The sequence below is a fragment of the Tamandua tetradactyla genome, chromosome 25 (assembly GCF_023851605.1).
Source record: "Tamandua tetradactyla isolate mTamTet1 chromosome 25, mTamTet1.pri, whole genome shotgun sequence".
In the NCBI taxonomy this organism is placed as follows: Eukaryota; Metazoa; Chordata; class Mammalia; order Pilosa; family Myrmecophagidae; genus Tamandua; species Tamandua tetradactyla.
Window position 1 is genome coordinate 17201136 of NC_135351.1, and position 19605 is coordinate 17220740.

Below are 19605 nucleotides of genomic sequence, written 5' to 3' on the forward strand. Positions count from 1 at the left end.
GGATGGATTATAGGTGATTTTTATTTTCTTCTAGAATCTTTTTTTTTTTTTTTTTTTTTTGGTCTTTGTCAAAAGTTTTCTGTGTGTGATTTTTTTTTAATAGGAGAAATTCTCCTCTGGGGAAAGACTTTAAACAAGCAGTCTGATAAGCCTCATCTGATGGCTGATGGCACGCAGCGAAGCACATTTTGACAGTCTAACCCTCCCTGGATTTCCAGAACCGGCAGAAGATGAGGACCACGACGGGCTGGGCGACGGGAAAAGCTACGCAGCTTCTCTGAATCTGATTTCACCTTCGTAAAACGGGCGCAGTCACCCCCGAGGGCCTCGTTCCGGGTTTGGTTTCTGAGCGTCAGACAGGACGAGGTCGCGCACGCGAGCGCGGCTTGCAAAGCCGACAGGGACATGGCACTGCCGCCGGGCAGCCGCGTCGCTAGCTGGGGGCGGGGCCCGGGCCCGAAATGGGGGGGAGGAGGGAGGGCGGGGAGACCGGGCGCCAGGGCGGCCGCGGGGCCCTGGGGGGCCGAGAAGGGACGGGGCGGGGGGCGTGGCCTTACCCGCTTCCGCCGCTGGCCGGGGGATTCCCCGGGCCGGGGCCCCGGGGGCGGGCGCGTGGGGAAGTCCCTGCGCGCGGGTACAAGAGGGCGGCGCGGCGGCGCGGCAGCGGGGGAGCGCTCCAGCCATGTCGCGCGGCTTCCAGCTCCTGCTCCTGAGCTGCGGTAAGGTCCCCGGGTGCCTCTCGCCCCGCCGCCGCCCCGCCGCCCCCCGTTTCTCGTTGGCTCACGACGCTCTCTCTCTCTCTCTCTCTCTCTCTCTCTCTCTGTCCCTTGCAGCCTGCAGCCTGGCGCCCGCGGCGTGGGAGATGAAGGTGGCGTGCTCCGAGGATGTGGTCTTGCCCTGCACCGCCCGCTGGGACCCGCAGGTCTCCTACGCCGTCTACTGGGCCAAGGTAAGCGCGGCGAGGCCCGCGGGTTGGGGTTTGGTGGGCCCAATTGGGGACCCAGCTCCCTGAGCTGGGAGTAGGGGGGCGTCACCCGCAGCCGAACTCTTCAAAACCCTGATCTTCTGACTTGCGTCCTGGCTCTCACCTCCTGCCCCATCCGCATCGAGGTCCAAGGCGGACTTACGCTTTGTTCCCCGAGCCCCCCAGTCCTTTCTCTGTCCCCGAAGGTGGCCTGAGACGAATGATGCCCCTAAAGAGGTCCCCTGCCCTTCCCAAACTTCCTGTTTGGATGAATTCTGGAGGCCACCTATAGGTGTGGTCATCAGGCCATGAAGAAAGTAAGGGGGGCAGATTGGGTCATTGGAGAGGAGAAATGTCACTGGACCTGTGTGCCGGTCAGTGGGGAGTGGGGTGCGGGGAGCAATTTGAGAGGACGGACTAAGAGCTCCTCAGCAGTGATTTGGGTTTGTTTCATGGGTCAGGCATTTCCTTTCCTGCATGCCCTTGACTTCCTGGCCTGCCCTGGCTGCTTCTCCCTCTGGCAGTCACCCGCGGCCAGACGTGAGTGTGTGTGCGTCAGGACAAGCGTCCCAGCCCCTACCTTAATGGGATTGAGTTGCACCACAGGCGACTCAGGTTCTCAACTGGAGCAGTCTCAATTCTAAGATTGCAATTCTGTTGGCATTCCACAGCCAGAGACCATCTTGGTGTTCCTTTCTTTAGGGAGCCAATTGCTGCAACAGCACCTCCTTCTATTTTAAGTGAAAATAGAATGAGTATGATGTCCCAGCTTCTGTTTCTGACTTCTAGTCTTACCTTGGAGGAAATTGCTGTGCTGGGCACAAAATACAGGGCTTTTCTCCCGCCCACCTTAAAAGATGCTACGAGGCCCGCACGGCTATCAGGCTGTTTAACAGCCCCGAGCAGCTTAGTGGTTGTCTCTTTATGTGAATGTGTGTGTATGTGTGTGTGTGTCTCCTGTCTTAGCTAGATTGTCTGTTCCCTGAGGACAGTCGCTGTCCCACCGCATTTGTGAGGAGACGTGCCTTAAGGAGTTTAACTTGCGCGCTGTCAAACAGCTGGTTAGAGGGAGGAGTTGGGATTTGAACCAGGCACTTTGATGACAGAGCCTGAATTCTCAGAAGTCTATCTTGGCATCTTTGTTTTCTATCTTAACCACTTAAGGTCAAGTAAATAAAAGTGTCTCTGAACTAGCTGGACAGATAATTATTATCTCAAAGAAGGGAAAAACGTCAACCCCCTGTCTTTTCCAGAGAGTAATTTTAAAAAGAAAATAATATTAATATCCTCAGGGGAGTAATTAAAAAGTGCTCATGAACAACTAGATGAAATTTCGGTCTCTAAAGTTCAAACAGTTGTCAAGTTAAATCTTCTTGCACAAGGTCATTATGGAACGGTGCAGTTTTCCCTTGGATGTTAAGGATGATGTAACCCTGTGCTGTACGTGCTGAATTTTTGGATGCAGTTCTTGCAGGATTTACTCTGAAGATCTCTCTGTTAAAAAAAAGAAAAGAAAATAGGTCTAGGCATTTTACTTTTTTCTCTTGATCCGTGCAATAGGGTCATCTAAAGAGTTCTAGGCATTTTATTTTTTTCTCTTGATCCTTGAAATAGGGTCACTGAAAAATCATACTGTGGTTATCTTTTTTTTAAGTAGACTGATTAAGTAGCGGTGGGTAGGAGAGCTGTGCTATGCCAGTAAACCAATCAGATACCACAAAAGCGGTACTGCACCTTCGCATAGTTTTTAAACTGGTCTCAGCATATTCTGTAGATACTTGTTGCTTTCCAGACCCATAATTATACTTTTGCTTTGACTGTGTTTGTGCAACAAAAACGGAGAGAGCCCTTTGGAAATAGGGACAGTGGGGAAATACTTCATTTTACAGAAGATTAACCATCTTGTAATTTTTTCCCATACTTTTTAGTAAACTCTTTCAGTGGAGTGGAGAGATAGTTGTTGAGTGAGACATTTAAAATTGGCAACAACTGCCAGCGTAGCTTGTCTTGCTTTACTTTGTCATCAAGAGTGTGGCTTTGTAAAATCACTTTTTTTTTCACAAGAGTGGGCTGCACTGCTTGGCGTGGTTTTTCAGTGGCTACCAGAATGTGTCACATTCTCGCAGGCCTTCTGCCTATCACAATTGTAGTTATAATGACTTGGAATTTAAAATTCCACTTACCATTCGGTTCTCTGGGCATCAGAGAGCTTCCTGCTACTTATCCAGTTGGCACTGATATTCTTGCAATGAAAAAAAGGACCCATGTATTTTTCATCATGTACCTTATACCAATAAGAAACAAACAAGCAACTGAATGCAGACGGCATCCAGGGCTTATGGCATTAGGATGAGGCTGGGAGGGAATGTGTCCCTTTTATTCCCTCTGTTTCAAAGATGCACAGGAAGGGATTCAGAGGGGCCCTTACATAGACATGCACAGGGGGTCAAAGGTGGGGTTAAGAGTGGACAAAGGTAGCCCCATTTCTGTTCTTCTAGGTCTTCTTTCCTGTCAACTGGGGTTCAACTAATTTGGATCCAACAAAAGATCCCCCTTTTAAGGCAGAGAGGGGTGATTAAGAAGAGATTGAAAAGTTAATATTATATTCGTTAGGATAGCAGTTACATTTAGCATTTTAAACTGTAAATAGATTGTGTGTTTGAGGGTAGGTGTTTTCAGAAGATGATCCATTGCTCTTTTCTCACTGGCCCTGACCTTTATTTAAATTCCAGAGGACATTGCACCTTAGCACATCTGCTGGGACTAAGAGTGTCCCTTCCTGGACTCTGCCTGCATTTGGTGCTGAGCTTCATTGTGTTCTTCGTAAAGGGCACACTCCCTTTAATGGTCTGGAGGGAGAGAATGACATTGGATGGAGTGCTCTGGATATCTAGCCATTGAGGCTGATGAGTTGTGTTTATCAGGGTGATGGGTATCAGGGAGCTCTTGTATCATGCCGGGAGCCCTGACAATCTGTGTTGAGGCAAAATGAAAGAGGATGTATGGTGTCATCTCTGGGTGACACAGGGGATTAGAGATGCGTCACAAGACAAGTGCCCTTTGTAGATGATTTCCAAAGGAAGGGAGAAAGGGGAAGTGAGACTGTGATTTCAGATAATAGAGACTTGACATTTATAATGTTTAGAGGACTCAGTTCTAGCAGATCATGGGACACTAGCACTAAGTGAAACTGTCCCATTTAATCAGTTGCTGAGCTGATTAAATGCTTGAACGATGCCACTTCCAAAGTTTAACCATAGACGCCACACGGACCCCGCTTGTCCATGACTTATTATGAAGCTGACTTCTAAGTGTGTTACTAGCCTCCTACTCAGCTGAGTTACATTTTATTGTAAAATATAACATATACAAAGCAAAGAAAGAAAAAAAACAATAGCTTTCAAAGCATACTTCATCAAGTAGTTACAGAACATATCCCAGAGTCTGCCATGGCCACCATTCCCCCATCTCAAATTTTTCCTTCTAGCTGCTCCAAAACACTGGAAGCTAGAAGGAATCCTTCTCCCAATCTATAGGTATTCCTGGACAATGCCCATTCTGACTTTTCCATGTTGAGAAGGGGTGTCAACACTAAAGGATAGGGGGATGTAATTAATTGATAATCTTGGCGAGGCTGGTCCCTCTAGGTTTCAGGATTTATCTGACCTAGGAACTCTCTGGGAATTAGGTGTTCCAGGAAGGCAAACCTAGTGCATGAAACCTTTACAGAGTCTCAGTTCGGGCCCTAGGTGTTCTTAGGAGTCAAAAGAAGTGATGTTGATTGGGGTTTAGCAAACTACGGCAATTAGCACTACCTAACTGAGGCGTACATAAGAGTAGCCTCCAAAATAGCCTATTGGCTCCATTTGGTCTCTCTTGGCCACTGATGCCTTATTTTAATACATTTCTTTCCCCCCTTTTGGCCAGGAAGGTATTGTCCATTCTATGGGGCCAGCACCAGACTCATTCCTGGGAGTCATGCCCCACGTTGTCAGGGAGATTTTCATCACTGAATGTCATGTCCCATGTAAGGGTAGGGCAACAATTTTCCTTGCAGAGCTGGGCTTAGAGAGAGGCCACAGCTGAGCAACAAGGAGGCTTCCTGGAAGCAACTCAGTCCTTATTATGGGTAGTCTTAAGTTCTCCCCTACAGAAACAAGTTTCATAAGGGTAAACCTCAAAATCTAGGGCTTGGCCTATTTTCTTGGGAGTCCCCAATGGCTGATAAGTACCTGGGGCTTCCCAGATGGGAAAGTACAGTAGTTCCCTATATATATATATATATATATATTTTTTTTTTCTTCAGACCCTCAAGGGACTCTACCAATACTCTTCAATCATCAGCCCACCATAGTCTGAGATATATCCTGGCATTACACCAAGCCATACGGAATTACAAGGCCTTGTTCCTCCTCTGGGCTCCAGGAGCCTGGGCTGTCTAAATGAGCCATCTAGATAGGCTCATCTAGATGATGTATTACAGAAAATGTAGGTTCTAGACACAATAAACCTTTCTGCCTTTGATCTCATACAGTAGGTGAAGGTCTAGAGTAAATACACTATCATCCTTTATCCTGTATTCTACTCTACCTTAGACCCAGCCAGACTGGCTTTGTTTTAGACTCTAATTGAGGCCTGATCTCTTTTTAGATTAGTTTGTTATTATATAGAACTATGCTAACTTTCAAGGCTGTGGTACTCCTTTTCTGGGTCTTAGGTGCCACAGTTACTCAAAATTCCGGGAAATATCAGCCGATACACATATAGTTCAGTGTCTAAGTTCCATTTTCTGCCTTTACATCTTACTCGGTAATGAACCACAAAGTGAGGCCTGCGAAGGAGAGCAGAGTGCCTTAGGAGGGGATAGAGCTGATGAACATCCAGGGAAGATGTGGTCTGGACAACCACAAAACCCGATAGAACCTCTAAGAAGCCAACACTTGCCACATGCTGCGCTTGATTCCAGAATGCCGTCTGTTTAAGATAGATTCAAGAACATATTTTTAGGAAAAGGGAAACCTTCGTATAGTCAATGTAGAAGCATTTAAACATTGAAATAGGAAAACAATGTGTGTTGTGCATCAAAGAAAAATTGTACTATCAACATCAGTACCTATATAGCTTGACCTGGGTTCAGCCATAGGACAAAGCATGAAGGGTATCCATAAATGGATGGCTCTCATTTTTGCACCTTCGTTATTCAGTAAACTTTTTAAAGTCCCAAATATATGCCAAATCCTGGGCTTAGCACTGGCCATTCCAGGATCGACATGGAAACTTTTGCCAAGGGCCCACCTTGAGCAAAGGCATGGAAACAGGCATTCACAAAGCATTTTTCAGGAACCTGTGAGGTAATTCATGAACTAGAGCGGAGAATTATATGGCAGATGGCTGAGAGATAATATTAGAAAGTTGTTTGGGAACAGATTATGGAGAACCTTGAATGCCAAACTATAATGGCTTGAACTTTATCCTTTTGGCAGCAAGGAGCCTGGGAGGGTTTTTAGGCAAAGATAATGACTTAATGAAAAACACAACTGAAGAAAATAACACGGATGACAGTGGCTAGAGTATGAGTCATCCTAGAAGATGAGTTCCAGAGGGAGGCTTCATTATTTCACAGCAGTGAAAGTGCCATCAGGTTCTGTTGCTCAAGTCTTGAATGCGTTTGTAGAATTTACCTTCCTTTCCCTCCTGGCCACCAGTTCTGTCCACAGAGGAGTGGGAAAAGCAGAATGTGGCTGCCTCCGAGGTGGCTGGAGAAGTGTCTCTGCCACACGAGAATGGTGGATCTCTGGAATTTTTGCACAGTGATGAGATAGAGCAAAGTTGCTAAAATCTTTCAGATTGAAAGTAGGTGGGAAACAAGAAGGCGGTGGTGAGTTAATTAGAAAAAAAAAATACCAAAAACCCACTTGTTTTCCATGAACAAAAGGGGGAACCTTGATCACATGAGACTGGGTTGTCTTGGTTCTGTTCTTGGTTATGTCATGCCAAGAAGAAGAGGAAGTTTGGAGACTGTCTTGGTGAACGTAAGGGAAGGTTTTACACGGGGCAGGACTAAAAAGAGATTCATGACCTAAAAAAAGGGTCTTCCATCTAAAACTGTTACTGTAATTCCTTCTCAGCTACTCCTATAATAACCCCAAAATTTCTGCCAAAAGTCTTTATCTCAAACCAGAGCTGAACCAGAGTACTTCCCTAAGATACATTTACACCCATAATTATGCCTTACCCTCTTTTTTTTCTTTTCTTTTCTTATTGCACTGTGGTGTATTTCAGTAAGATTTCTGTATGTACCATGTGGCACTGGTGCCAATTTAGGAGCCCAGAGCTTGTCAATATTGTTTGGTATCTTCTAGGAGCATCCACTGGTCTACTGCATGTTCTTTTCCCAGTACTCTGAAGAATGGTTTGATTCTAGAAGAGCTGGTGATTATCTAAGGTTATGGGTCCAGATGGGAAAAAACCTACGTAATGAAGAGTGCTAGTAGCCATAAACATGTCGTAAGCACCTTGGACCAGACCCTCTGGGTCATTTCTGGGGAGCAAAGGTTCTGAGACAAATCAGGCCCTTGATATCTCATTCCTGAGAATGGGAGGCATGTGAGCTCAGTGGACAAAGAAGGACTGGCCTAGTGGCTGGGGCCATGTGGACAGAGCCCCATATGTGCCACATTATCTGTCTATGGGATGGTGCATGCTGTTCCAATCATTTGGGCCCTTTCAATTCTGAGAGATTGTTAACCCAAGCAAAACTAGCTTAAAGAAAAGGGAACATATTGACTATTACATCTTTGAAATTGGAAAAATTGAGCTATAGCTCATACTTTGGTTATGGCTGGATTTAGAGGTTCATGAATAACACTGGGACTTGGTGTGTTCCCATTTCTCAACTCTTTTCTTCATTTACGTTGTTTTCATTACCAGCCTCCGCGTGATAGCAAGATGGTAGACAGTAACCTCAGTGGCAGAGGAAAAGCCTGAGCCCCTCTTCTAGTTTCTCAGCCAATGTCACACTCTACTTAAGTGGCTTTTATTGGACCATGTGCCTGCTGGGAGAAGGATGGTTGGCATGCACCATAAATGGTCCCAACATGGCTTTCAGATTACCATTGTGAAGGGTTTCTGTCACATTATCATTATGGTGCGCTACCAAAATTCGGAATGTTGTGATATTTTGGAGACATTGGGGGTGGAAAACTAATTTCTCCCTGGAGCAGAGATTGTGACCTTGTAGGACAATTTCCAGAGAAGAGACTGGAGGTATCAGTGGTTAGAAATATCTGAACGGATGGATGGGGTGGAAAACTGTCAGCTATGACAACAATTTCTGTTACCAACAGTACCAATGACTCAGTACTTTTATATGAATTTTCTTACTTGGTTCTTATAATACCCCTGTGAAGCAAGTAGGGAGGAAACAGACTCAGAGGTGAAGCGCCTTTCTCAAGACCACCCAGCTAACTAATAGAGAGGCTGGGACTTGACTTCAGATGATTCAAAGCCAGTGCCCTTGCAGCATATTCATTGTGTCCAAAATTTACTCATTCATTCAGCAAATCCTTATAGTATATTTCCTATGTGCAAGGAACGATTTTACATGCTGACTGAAACCTGGCCTATGACAAAGAAAGAGTGATGGCGTTTTAGGGCTTTCTGTGTGATCACCTCTGTGCATTGCTCTGCGTGTACCACCATTTGACTCTCATGTCAATTCGGTGAGATGCACTCAGCCCCAGATCACAGAGGAGCAAACCAAGCCTGAGAGCTGTTCATTCGACCAAGAGCAGAAACTAGCTCAGGTAGGGCTGGCATTTGGTTCCAAGTCTGTCTGACTCCAGGTCTGTGCTCGTAATTATGTTGCCTCTCCCGAGCTCGTAACTGTTCACAGCCATAAATCCAACCCCGTCTGTTAGACCCAGTAAATTTCAAAATGGAAAATCATTTTTCTAATAAAACTACACTTAGAAAAAAACGATGTTAATGTTCATACATTCTACCCTCATTATGACACCAACCTCTGAGCCAAACGCTTTTGCACATTATAAAGAGCTGTTTTTATGATGAATGGGAATTATATTGGCATTTTAATTGAGTTAGAAGCCAAGGTACATGAATGCTAGTGCGCAGAAATGTAATAAAAAAAAAAGCTGGTCAATGTGATTGGAATACATTAGATTAATTCGATACCATGCTCATGCCTTTAAATATGTTTTGGCAAATTGTTAGATGAAATATTTATATTTATGTATATATATGCACACACACAGTTTTCCCTTAAATTTTTTTCCTTTTCTTTAACTTAGTTTTCCTCCACGTTCTTAACAGCTCTAATGTATGATAAATATGGATTTCAAGTTTATGATTAATACCCTTTCCTCGCTCTAGGTATGAAATAATTGTCCTCTTAGGAGTTAGCACATATTTTGAGAATATTATGTAAACTTTTGAAAAGGATTTTGCACAGTAGGGCTTTTGACTAAAATATGGGTCAATTCCAGCCATATTTCATTATTTATTTTATTCCTTTCATTCAAGTTTAAATTTATTTGTAATTTTGAGAATGCTCTTAAAATTTGTACTTGAGTTTGCTTGCTCCAGTATCCTGCGAATTAAAGAGAGTTTACTTTACTTGAAGAGCTCATGGTTTCCTCAAGGTCAAATCTCCATTTTAGAGGAAGAATATGGTATTTAAATTATTTAGTCAAACTGGAGGCATTAAGACAACTCAAAAGTAGTAAACTTTCTGAAAATAAGATATTCTATGTTTGCCCTTTTCTAATTCAATCAAAAGGACAGAAAGTCATCAACATAAAAATTAATGATGGAATATGGATTTTAGAAAATATTATTGGAGTTATCAGTATTTTGAGGAACTAATTTGCCCAAAGGATGTTGTGATTTAGAGCACTACAAATAGCATTGTGAAGTGTGCATTAAATGGCTCCCATCAATTATATTTGGCTCTGAATGAATCTGAGGGGTTCCGTAAATGACTGTTTCCAAAAAACACTTTTGCAGAGAGGCAAAGAAACACTTTCAGGTTTGGAATGTGTTAAGAGCTGGTTTTGCCAGTGTTTGACTTTGAGCCAGCTCAAATGTTTATAAGAGCTCATAGAACAACAGAGTTGAAGACGGTTTATTTAATGTTATTCCATCTTCCTCACAACAGAATTTCTTCGTCCAGTTCTTAATGCTCCTTCTGCCACAGCTAAGTCACCTGGTACAGAACTGGAATAGCTGCTTGCCCACGTACCTGAAGATAATGATTGGAACTTTGGTGTAAAAAGTTCCTCCATACTGCTAATCCCCCATTCCCATTTGGAGCCTGCAATGTGAACATAAAAACTGCCATTATATTTGAAGCTATAGGCAAGTCCCAGATTCCTCAGAGAAGGGAATTTTTAAATGGCAAATAGAAGGGGGAATAGGCCTGGTGTGTACCTAGAGCTTGAAGCACGAGGGAGTGTGTATTAGTTTCTTTGGGCTGCTATAACAAGCAACCACGGGCTGGATGGCTCAAAACAAAATGTATTCTCTCGTAGTTTTGGAGGCTTCAAGCCTGAAACAAGGTGTTGGCTGGGCCATGGTTCCTCTGAAGATTGTAGGGAAGTCCCTTCCTTGCTCCTACTTGGCTTCTGATGGTCATAGGCATTCCTTGGCTCATAGCATCTCCGCCATCTCTACCTGTGTCTTCGCGAGTCCATCTTCCCTCTGTGTTTGGGTCCTTCTCTTTTTATAAAGACACCAGCCATATTGGATTAAGGTCTTACTCTGCATCTTAACTCACTCCATCTGTTATGATCCTGTTTCCAAATAAGGTCACATTCTGAGTTATTGGGGATTAGGGCTTCAGCATATCCTTTTTGGAGGACACAACGTAACCCTTTGTAGAGGGTTATGAAATATTTCCATAAGTGAGTTGGATGAATTTACAAAAGGTTCCTTTTGCTATATGGTTAGTTATCAGGCAGAGTGAGCTGTTCATTAGTTTGGAAATAGTTCCCAGGGTAAGCCAGAAGTTCTTTCATTTCTCTGGGTCATTTGGCAAAAGGGCTCCTCAAATCAGTAGGCCTTTGGAAGCTGGACCCTTGAAAGTTGAGGTCTTTTGTGGTGATCCCACTGGTGGCCCACTGTGGTTTAGCACATCGGAATTCTGCAGGTTCCTTTGGGGTTCTTTGTCCAGCCTTTCCACCCCATTTCCTTTTATTCTTCTCATGATCTCGCCCTGTTTGGCCTTTCAAAAAAACTAGAGGCCCACCGGAGGCCTTGCCTGAAGCCCATGGAAATCTAACCATCAGATAAACTACTTTCTGTCCTTACTGCTGATTTTTAAAATGAATTGTCATCCGCAAGTGGACAGAAGGCCCGCCACTGCCAGCAAGTCCTGTTCACCAGCACGTCCTTGCTTCAGTAATTCCCAGGAGCTAGCATGCTAATGAGGCCATCTTTATGCAAATAGGCCCAATAGCTTGTATTTCTAGCAGCTGAGTTGAGGGAGGGGTGCTCGAAGGGGGAGAATGTCCCCAAAGGGACCAGAGGTAGACAACTTCGAAATGCAGCCAGGTTGCCAGCTCACCAGCAGCGGGCTTTTCTAGCAAAACAGATTTCCAGGGAACTCTCTCAGAGATACATCTGAGTTGATTGCATCCGGAAGTTAATTTAGAAAAGAGAAGCCGGATGGGGCATCAGCCTGGAGACTGGGCTGAATTAATTAGTTCAGGCTGGCAGCTGCGGAATCCTTGCAGCCTGGATTACCTGGAAGACCCTTAGCCCGACCCTCCCAGCCCCTCAGTCTCTGTGTGGTGGGTGTGAACACAGCTGCCCAGCTGCGGGAGCTGAGGCAGCACTTCAGGGTTTAATCAGCTTTGAAAAGGAAAAAATCATGCTAAATGAGATGTGTCTTAGAATCAGCTGGACACCTTTAGTTTTCTCTAGCCTTCCTTGACTGCCCCTCCTTTAAAAAAATTTTTTTTTTTAACTTTTGAATACCTGAAGTCTCAGCCTTTCTGTTTCCTCCAGCGGATTCTTGATTATTTAGGAAGGAATCTTTCAGCACAAGCAGGACCTTTAAGAGATGGAATTTATGTAGACAAGGCCCGAGGAAAGCCGTGCTCGGTACCAGGGCTGGGCGGAGGACGGAGCTGGCTGTCTTGCAGGAGAGATAAATCTGCCACCAGATGGCCCCGCAGTCCAGGCTACGGCTTTGCGAGCTGGGGCTGCATACTGAAAAGAGGGGGGCCTGAACTGCTGGTGCCTTCCCTAACTTAATACATTTCTCAGAAGTGACTGAGGGTGTGTGGGCAGTGGGGGTTGGGGAAAACCCTGTATATTCTTTTCTGTGCTGCCTCCTAGGGTATTCCCCCAGTTCCTTGGTTTTCTATTTCCTTGCACTTACTCACTTTCTAAAAGTCAGAAGAGGTGGAGGAGGCTCCCAGAACAGAGGGCAGGTGTGTGCAAAGGGGATGGTCGCGAGGTCGTGCATCTCTTTTCCCAAGGTAGCTCTTTGGTGCCGGGGACAGTTGAGCAATGCCACCGAATCCCAGGCTCCCCGTTGGTCCCCAGCCAGCTCTGGTGCCGCCACACGTTGCAGAGGCCCCAGGTCTGCCTGTGACTTGCATCGCTGTTGCACTGAAAAGCAATGATTTGCTTTACTGTTTGTGTAAATTATGTTAGAAAGGTTTTAAAAAACAAATTCGATGGAAGATCAACCATGAGTTAATTAGGCAAATTAAAAAATACATCCGGGAAGGGAAGAGTTGACTGTGAGTTGAGCGTGGTGTGCGTCTAGTCTCCGAAGTGGGAGAAGATGAAAACATCCCGTCAATTTAATCACAGAGTTAGTTCAGGGAAAGTAAACCAGCTACGTTAATTATTTGACTACATTTGGCGTCTTTCCCAGGCAGGCTGGTCTGTCCTGAGTAGGGATTGAAGTGGTAACTCTCCCTCCACGTGTGTTTGGATATGACTGACATATCCAGTCTTCATGTGGCACCAATTTTCAGCTGCCTTCCTGCCTTAATAGAATAAGTGTGGTTCATTCTGCGACAGCCTGGATGGCCGCTCTGATCTTGGAAGAACCGGGGGATGGTTTGCAGCAGGCATCTCTCATCTGCATCTCCGTGGGATTTTTGTGTTTGTAGATTGGTTGGTCTTCAGTTAAGTTGTGTAGCAATGATCTGAACGGATCTAGGAACTCCTCCCAGATAAAAGTCTGGACTACAAAAAGAAGAACCCAGTCCGTGGATGAAATGGTATCTTAAGAAAACAGGAGAAGATTTACTATAGAGCAACCAGCCCGAGAATATCATTCAAAGGGACTCATGGTCAACCCGCTGTTGTCATTGACAACAGCTTATCTTCTCTATAGGGGTAGAAGTTGGGCTATGGAGAGTCTTAAGACACAGTCCTGAGCTTATTTAAGAAGATAATAGCCTTAAAATTTTTTCAGCGTCTCACCTCTTCCCCCAATGGTTACACACACAAAAGCACATTAACTTGTTTGACAAAAATCAGCTTAGGATGGACTTATGAAAACCAGGTGCAAAACCTTGGTGTTTAGCCGGGTTGAGGGCCAAGCCTGCCGTTTCTGGCAGGAGAGCGTGATACAATATGATTATTTCTTAACAGCTTACGAAATCGGGTGAAGAGCTGCTGGAGATATCACAGGAAGACCTAAGCCTCAGGGGACTCTTGTCCTATCAGGAGGAGCAAAACGGCTCTGTCGAGGCCCCTGCTGAAAACCTTTATTCCCTGAAGATCCGAAACACTACCAGCTGCAACACGGGGACGTACAGATGCACTCTGTGGGAGCCGGCGGGGCAGAGGAACCGAAGCGGCACCGTGAATTTGAGGGTGACAGGTGAGATGGCCTATTGCACTTGCTTGCTTCTTGCCGAACACTCGTGCACTCTCTCCTAAAATTGCACCTCTCTTTCCAAGTTGAACTCCAAGGCTTTGTATCACGTCTGCGGTGAAAAGCTGAACTGTGCCTCAAGAATGTCATAATGTTTTCTTTCTGTCGCTCAAATAAATGCCTTGCGTTTGACTTTTGCCCACCATGTGCGAGGGGCTGAGGCTCGAAATGACAAGCGTGCTGTTGTCATAGAGTCCCTGATTTTGTATAGCTGCCATTCTCTCCTTCTATCGGGTATCTGGAAGGAATCTGACCCAAGGTAATATTCTTATGTTCACAAGAACACAGTCATTGTGCCACTGCTTAGAGGGGCGGACTTGAGGCTGAATTCACTGTTAAATATAATTATATGCACACCTTAAAACCCTCTGCAATCTCCAGCCCTCTACCCTCATTTGTTTGTCTTCATAGCACTTGCTGCACCTGACATATTACGTGTGGATTTGTGTACTTTCTGCCTCTCCCTGAGAGCAGGAACCTTCTGGTCCCTGCTGTATCCTGGCACACAGTAGGTCCGCCACAAGTGTTATGAGAGTAGCTGTGCATGGGAAAGCATAGAGGAGGCACGCTCTGCAGGGACTGGAGAGAACATGAACAGTGCGTGCATTTGTTTTCTCTCCTTTCCCCTTTGGAAGGCAATGTTACCTGCAGACCCTGGAGTCAGTGAGATATGGGCTCAAACCTTGGTTGTGTTGCTCATTAGCGTGTGACTGCGGGCAAATCGCTTATCGACTCCCATTCCTGAAACGGGAATGATCATATCTATGCCGCAGGTCTGTTGTGAAGGTGAAATGGGGTATTGCCTGACGATGCTTGGTACACAGCCAGGGGTAGACTAAGTCCTCAGTAAGTGGTCCGTAAGTCTCGGACCCCTGTGAGAATCCGCTCCTAGGACAGGGCACAACATTTTGAATTCAGTCTTAGGGGTGGGCAGTTCTCTTGAGGCCCATCCGTGGTCCCTGGGGAGAACCCCCTGGGCCTTCCAGCAGCCTGGGTCAGCCCCCCATACTGTAGCCAAAGCAAAGCTTTGCTGCCCAAGTTGGCCCACTGATGCCGGCACCGCAGGTTCAGGCCCCCTGCACTTACCCTCCCTGAGTGCTTGTGGCCACCCGCCTGTGCTGCCTGCCTCGGTGAAAGAGCTTTAATGATTCTGCAAATGTGCCACTTTGTTCAGGCCATCGGGGAAGCTTGCTCACCCTATTTCGTAGTTCTGAGACACCAAGAGAACTTACTAATTGACAGAGGGGAGTCCACTGATGTGGAGAGAAAATGAAAACCAGGAAGCCCCCGACATCTGAAACGGGGGCAGTAGACAGCCGGCTCAGCCTGGAACGGACACCCGGCTCTGCCACCTGGCTTTGCCCCCGGGTCTCCTGCACCTCGACCCTTCTCTTCTGTCAGATGGGTGACCTCACACACCCACCTCTGAAGATTAAGTGTGCCCGTTGCTGGGCACAGGGTGAGCATTAGCTGCTGCTGCTTTTCTCCCAGTCACCTCCCCAAGTATGCATTTGAAGATAGTTACTATTTTTCCCGATGGCACGGATGTGAGAGTGCAAATGGCAGACAAGTGAGATTTTTTGAAAAGCAGGAACAAAGCATTGTTAGCTTTTTATCATGGTAGAAAAGTCCTGTTAAACGGCTTTATGTATTACTTACCTTTTCTTCAAGGTTGCCCCAAGGAACGCAAAGAGGAGAATTTTAAGAAATACAGAGCTGAGATCGTACTACTGGTGGCTCTGGTGGTTTTCTACTTAACACTCATCATTTTCACTTGTGTAAGTATCTTTGAAAAACATCCATTACTACTACAAGGTCACCTGGGGGCACCTATCCGAATCTGTTTTGTAGATAGTGTGAACCGCTTAATAATGGTGAGAGAGATTCTTATGGAAGCCCCTGGACTGTGAGCCTCGTTACAAGAAGCTGCCTGAAATGTTTCCAGCTTGTTTTTCCTCTAGTGGGCATCCACAGAGCAGCATGGAGAGAAAATGAAGGTCTGTGAAGGTAGTTCAAGAAGTGCCAAAGGATGCAACGAAGGCACCAGAGGGCTTGTAGTTGCAGTGATAGAGCTGGCAGTAGTGACAGTGCACCAATCCAGGATGCAGACAAGTCTCCCCTGAGCCCCACGTTCTTTTTTACTCCTATAGGCGAGTGAGCAAGCCCAGATGCCAATGGTCTCTTGCTCTCCTTCACCTATCCTAGAACTGTTTCCACTTGGGGAGTGGGATTCTCCCATTTTATCATTGGTCCTTGCCACCCGCTCCTTAAAAATTAATCTGGAGAAGCTAGAGCAGTAGGACCCACGGGGAGTGTCCTGCAGTGGAGGATGAAGAGCTAGAGCTTAGATTTCTTAGATGTGCCCTTGGGCTCTTGGATGCAGTCTCCAGCTTAAAGCACCTGAGCCTCTTTCTGTCGTGGCTGCTCACCCGGTTGACCGAGGTCATGGGGGAGCAGGGCCAGTTCTGAGCTCGGCCCACTAGGAAGTTATCTGCCACACGTGGTTCAATAGCATTGAGGAGTGTCTCGTAGGAGCCATCCCAGGGCCGGTCCTTGCCACTTGCTGTGCCTCTCTATTCACTTATTTGCCCCTCTGGCTATGCACTCATCTCTCTAGTTGCTATTTTAGCCATCAGTCAAACATAAAAGACTCCCTTGAGCACCTACTGTGTGCAAGGCATTATGCTAGTTATTGTAAGGGATACAAAAAGATATGACAAGATCTTCAAAAAGTTAAAAATAGAATTACTATATGACTCAACTGTTCTGCTCCTAAGTGCATACCCAAGAGAAATGAAAGCAGAATATAAACAAATATGTACACTCAGATGCTCATAGCAGCACTGTTCACAACAGTTAAAACTTGGAAACAACCCGAATGTCCGTCAGTCAACGAATGGATGAATAAAATGTGGTATCTACAAACAGTGGAATATTATTCAACCATTAAAAGCACTGAAGTGCTGATACATGCTGCAAACATGGATGAGTCTTAGAAACACTGTGCTAAGTGAAACAAGGCAGACACAAAAGGTCATATGTTTATCATTCCACTTTAATGTAATATCCAGAATAAGTAAATTCACAGAGACAGAAGATCAGTGGTTGCCAGGGACAAAGGGGGTGGGGAGAATGTGGAGTCCCTGCTTAATGGTGACATTAAGTCACCCTCAAGTGACTGTTTGAAGGTGACAAAAATATGTTGAAACCAGATAGAGGTGATGGTTGCCCAAGTCTGAACGTACTAAATGCCACTGAATGGTCCACTTTCAAATCTTTAATTATTTGAATTTCACTTCCATAAAAAAAAATGTGTTTGAAGCTATGAGACCTAGTTCCTGTCTTCAAGCAGCTTGCAGTTTAGTTGCTGGGGCTATTTGCACATAAGAAGATAATTAGAACTACCAGGTAATACATTTTTCAAAAGCAAGCTACCTAAGCTTCTTGTTGGCAAATACCTGCTTCTCTGGGGACTGAATCTCCATTCAAATGTCTCACAGTAGGGACTTGAAATTGCCCTGGTCTGTAATGTGGTGACTTTCCTGGGCAGAGTTTGGAGACACGGGTGAAATGGTGCAAGTTTACTGTAGAGCGCGAGGTGGCGTGCATAACCAGGGCTTCCAGGATGGGTTGTGCAGCCATCTCTTAGTGAATGGAGCTCAATCAGAGGTGACAGCTGGTGCATTTTCCCAATTATTCACATCTTAGGTTATCTCTATTTTTTTTGCAGAAATTTGCACGACTGCAGAGTATTTTTCCAGATTTTTCGAAACCTATCACCGAACGAGTTTTTCTTCCGGTCACCTACAACAAGCATTTGGGGCCACTGACTCTTCACAAGACACAACTGGTGTGACCAGGATTTTGGCAGACTGGTTGTGTTTTAGTTTTTTTTTCCTAAAACAGAGGGCACACTAGTGCACAAGAGAAGAATGAGCCTCATACTGAAGATGGCACCCTTCCTATGAAGTCCCATACTTCACTGAAACATCTGAAGTTGGGTCCCACTCCACCTTCGTGAGCATGGTCTTGGAAACCTTGCAGGTTCACAGAACACAGGGCCCACTGTGGGTTATTTTCTAGTGCTGCTTCCTCATTGCTGCCGCCTTTGCATTTTGTTCAGCTATCTGGTCAACCTCTGGGAAACTTGTTTCAGTCATACAAAAGCTATAAAGAGATACAACACCCATCACTACCCCTGGGACAGATTCCAGAAAACAGCTGTCCTCTTCCACATCTGGGTAACATCTCTTTGAATTTGCTGTGTTGTTGTACCAGCCCAGATATATTATGTCTGGGAAAAATTGACAGGCCAAGCTGTGAGACAGTGGGAAATATTTATCAAATAATTTCCTGGTGTGGAGGTCCTGCTATTACTGAGGAGTATTATGTGTACATAGAAACAACAGGTTGTTGAACTGTTCCCCAACAGAGCCTTTTCATCTGGGAAGGACATCCATAAAGAAGCAATAAACGAGAGTACCTCGTTTATTTTTTTATCTATATGCACTCATCAAAGAAGGATTTGTATTTGTTTTCTTTTGAAACCGATGCCATTGCTAATGGACTTGCACCCTGGACTCGGAGATTAAGAGGACGTCAAAGAGAGGGACAAGAGGATTAGGAAGCTATTTTAGTAACTGGATGGCAAATGCTGGACCCATCATGCACTCTGGGTTCTAGCCCCAGTTGTTCCACTACCTGCTGTTTAATTTGGGGCATGTTCCTTCTGGTTTCTGCTTTAATGTTGTAAACCAGACTGTGGGTGTGTGGGTTGATTGAAATAATGTCTGTGAAAATGCTTTGTAAAAGTATAAAGCACTCTACAAATTTGTAACTCTACTGGACCCTTATCTTTGCTATTCTAGTAATATGCTGGGGATGAAAGAATGCCCTGGGTTTTTCATGTTTTCCGTTATTCCAAACAAAGAAGCCTGCAAGGAGGAATTCCTGTGTAGTGTTCTGTATTTGGGGAAGTGAGCAGTGAAGTTCAGTGGTCTGTTTACAGAGCATGAGCCCCAAATACTCCAAGATATGGACACACATGAGCCACTGGGCTGGGGTTGGGGGGGGGGGGAGAAAGGGTTCATAGAATGCTGCATTTTGGCAGTTTAAGTTATCAGGTTTCTCTTATCAAAGCTTGGCCCCTCCTCTTCTTATTTTCCAAAGAGATTTCATCTCTTTAGTAGTATGTTCATCATCACCCAGGCTAATATTAGAAGGTAAAAGGGATGCCAAGTCAATTGAATGTTTTTGGCTCTTTGTCTCAGCTTTCATCTTATTAAATTTATGCGTGTGAATGGGGAATGTTTTTCTTTGTTGTATTTAAAGCTACTCATAAAACTTTGGGGTGAGTGCTCGGCTGGCTATAGACTAGTCTGAGAACCAGAATCCAAGATGAAATTATGGAGATGAAAGGTTGGCTGAATGCCTGCTCCTCTGAGAGAGAGGGCATTTATGGGTAGTAGACCACTTGGAAGCAGCACTCTTCCTTCCCAAAATAGCTCCCAAATTCCTCCTGAAACTGAGTTGCCACCCGGTTAGTATGGGATCAATCTGAGCACATACATGGCTGCAGATCAGAGGGACGGAAAAGAGGGTTTCTGCTTCAGAAGGCTGTGGAAAATCAGGAGCTCTGTACCTGGGATTCATGGAGATTTTCAGCACAGTTCATGAACCTACAAATGTAAAGGACAGTCTGGTCCCCTGTGTCTCTGATAGG

At 45.2% G+C, this 19605-nt stretch overlaps 1 protein-coding gene across 1 annotated transcript; it reads left to right on the forward strand.

Annotated features, from left to right (window-relative positions):
- The first annotated feature begins 613 nt into the window (after positions 1 to 613).
- CD83 (CD83 molecule) lies at positions 614 to 18725 on the forward strand. Its single transcript, XM_077143617.1, has 5 exons — positions 614 to 719; positions 834 to 949; positions 13598 to 13829; positions 15555 to 15661; positions 17614 to 18725. The coding sequence occupies exons 1-5, from the start codon at positions 683 to 685 to the stop codon at positions 17737 to 17739; spliced, it is 618 nt and encodes a 205-aa protein (XP_076999732.1). The 5' UTR covers positions 614 to 682; the 3' UTR covers positions 17740 to 18725.
- The last annotated feature ends 880 nt before the right edge of the window (positions 18726 to 19605 follow it).

Bases quoted from the DNA above. Each gene is read 5' to 3' on its own strand.
- CD83 (XM_077143617.1), top strand. From the start codon at position 683: ATGTCGCGCGGCTTCCAGCTCCTGCTCCTGAGCTGCG. The intron at 13,830-15,554 runs GTGAGATGGCCT...CTTTTCTTCAAG, and splicing joins CGTGAATTTGAGGGTGACAG to GTTGCCCCAAGGAACGCAAA. The intron at 15,662-17,613 runs GTAAGTATCTTT...TTTTTTTTGCAG, and splicing joins CACTCATCATTTTCACTTGT to AAATTTGCACGACTGCAGAG.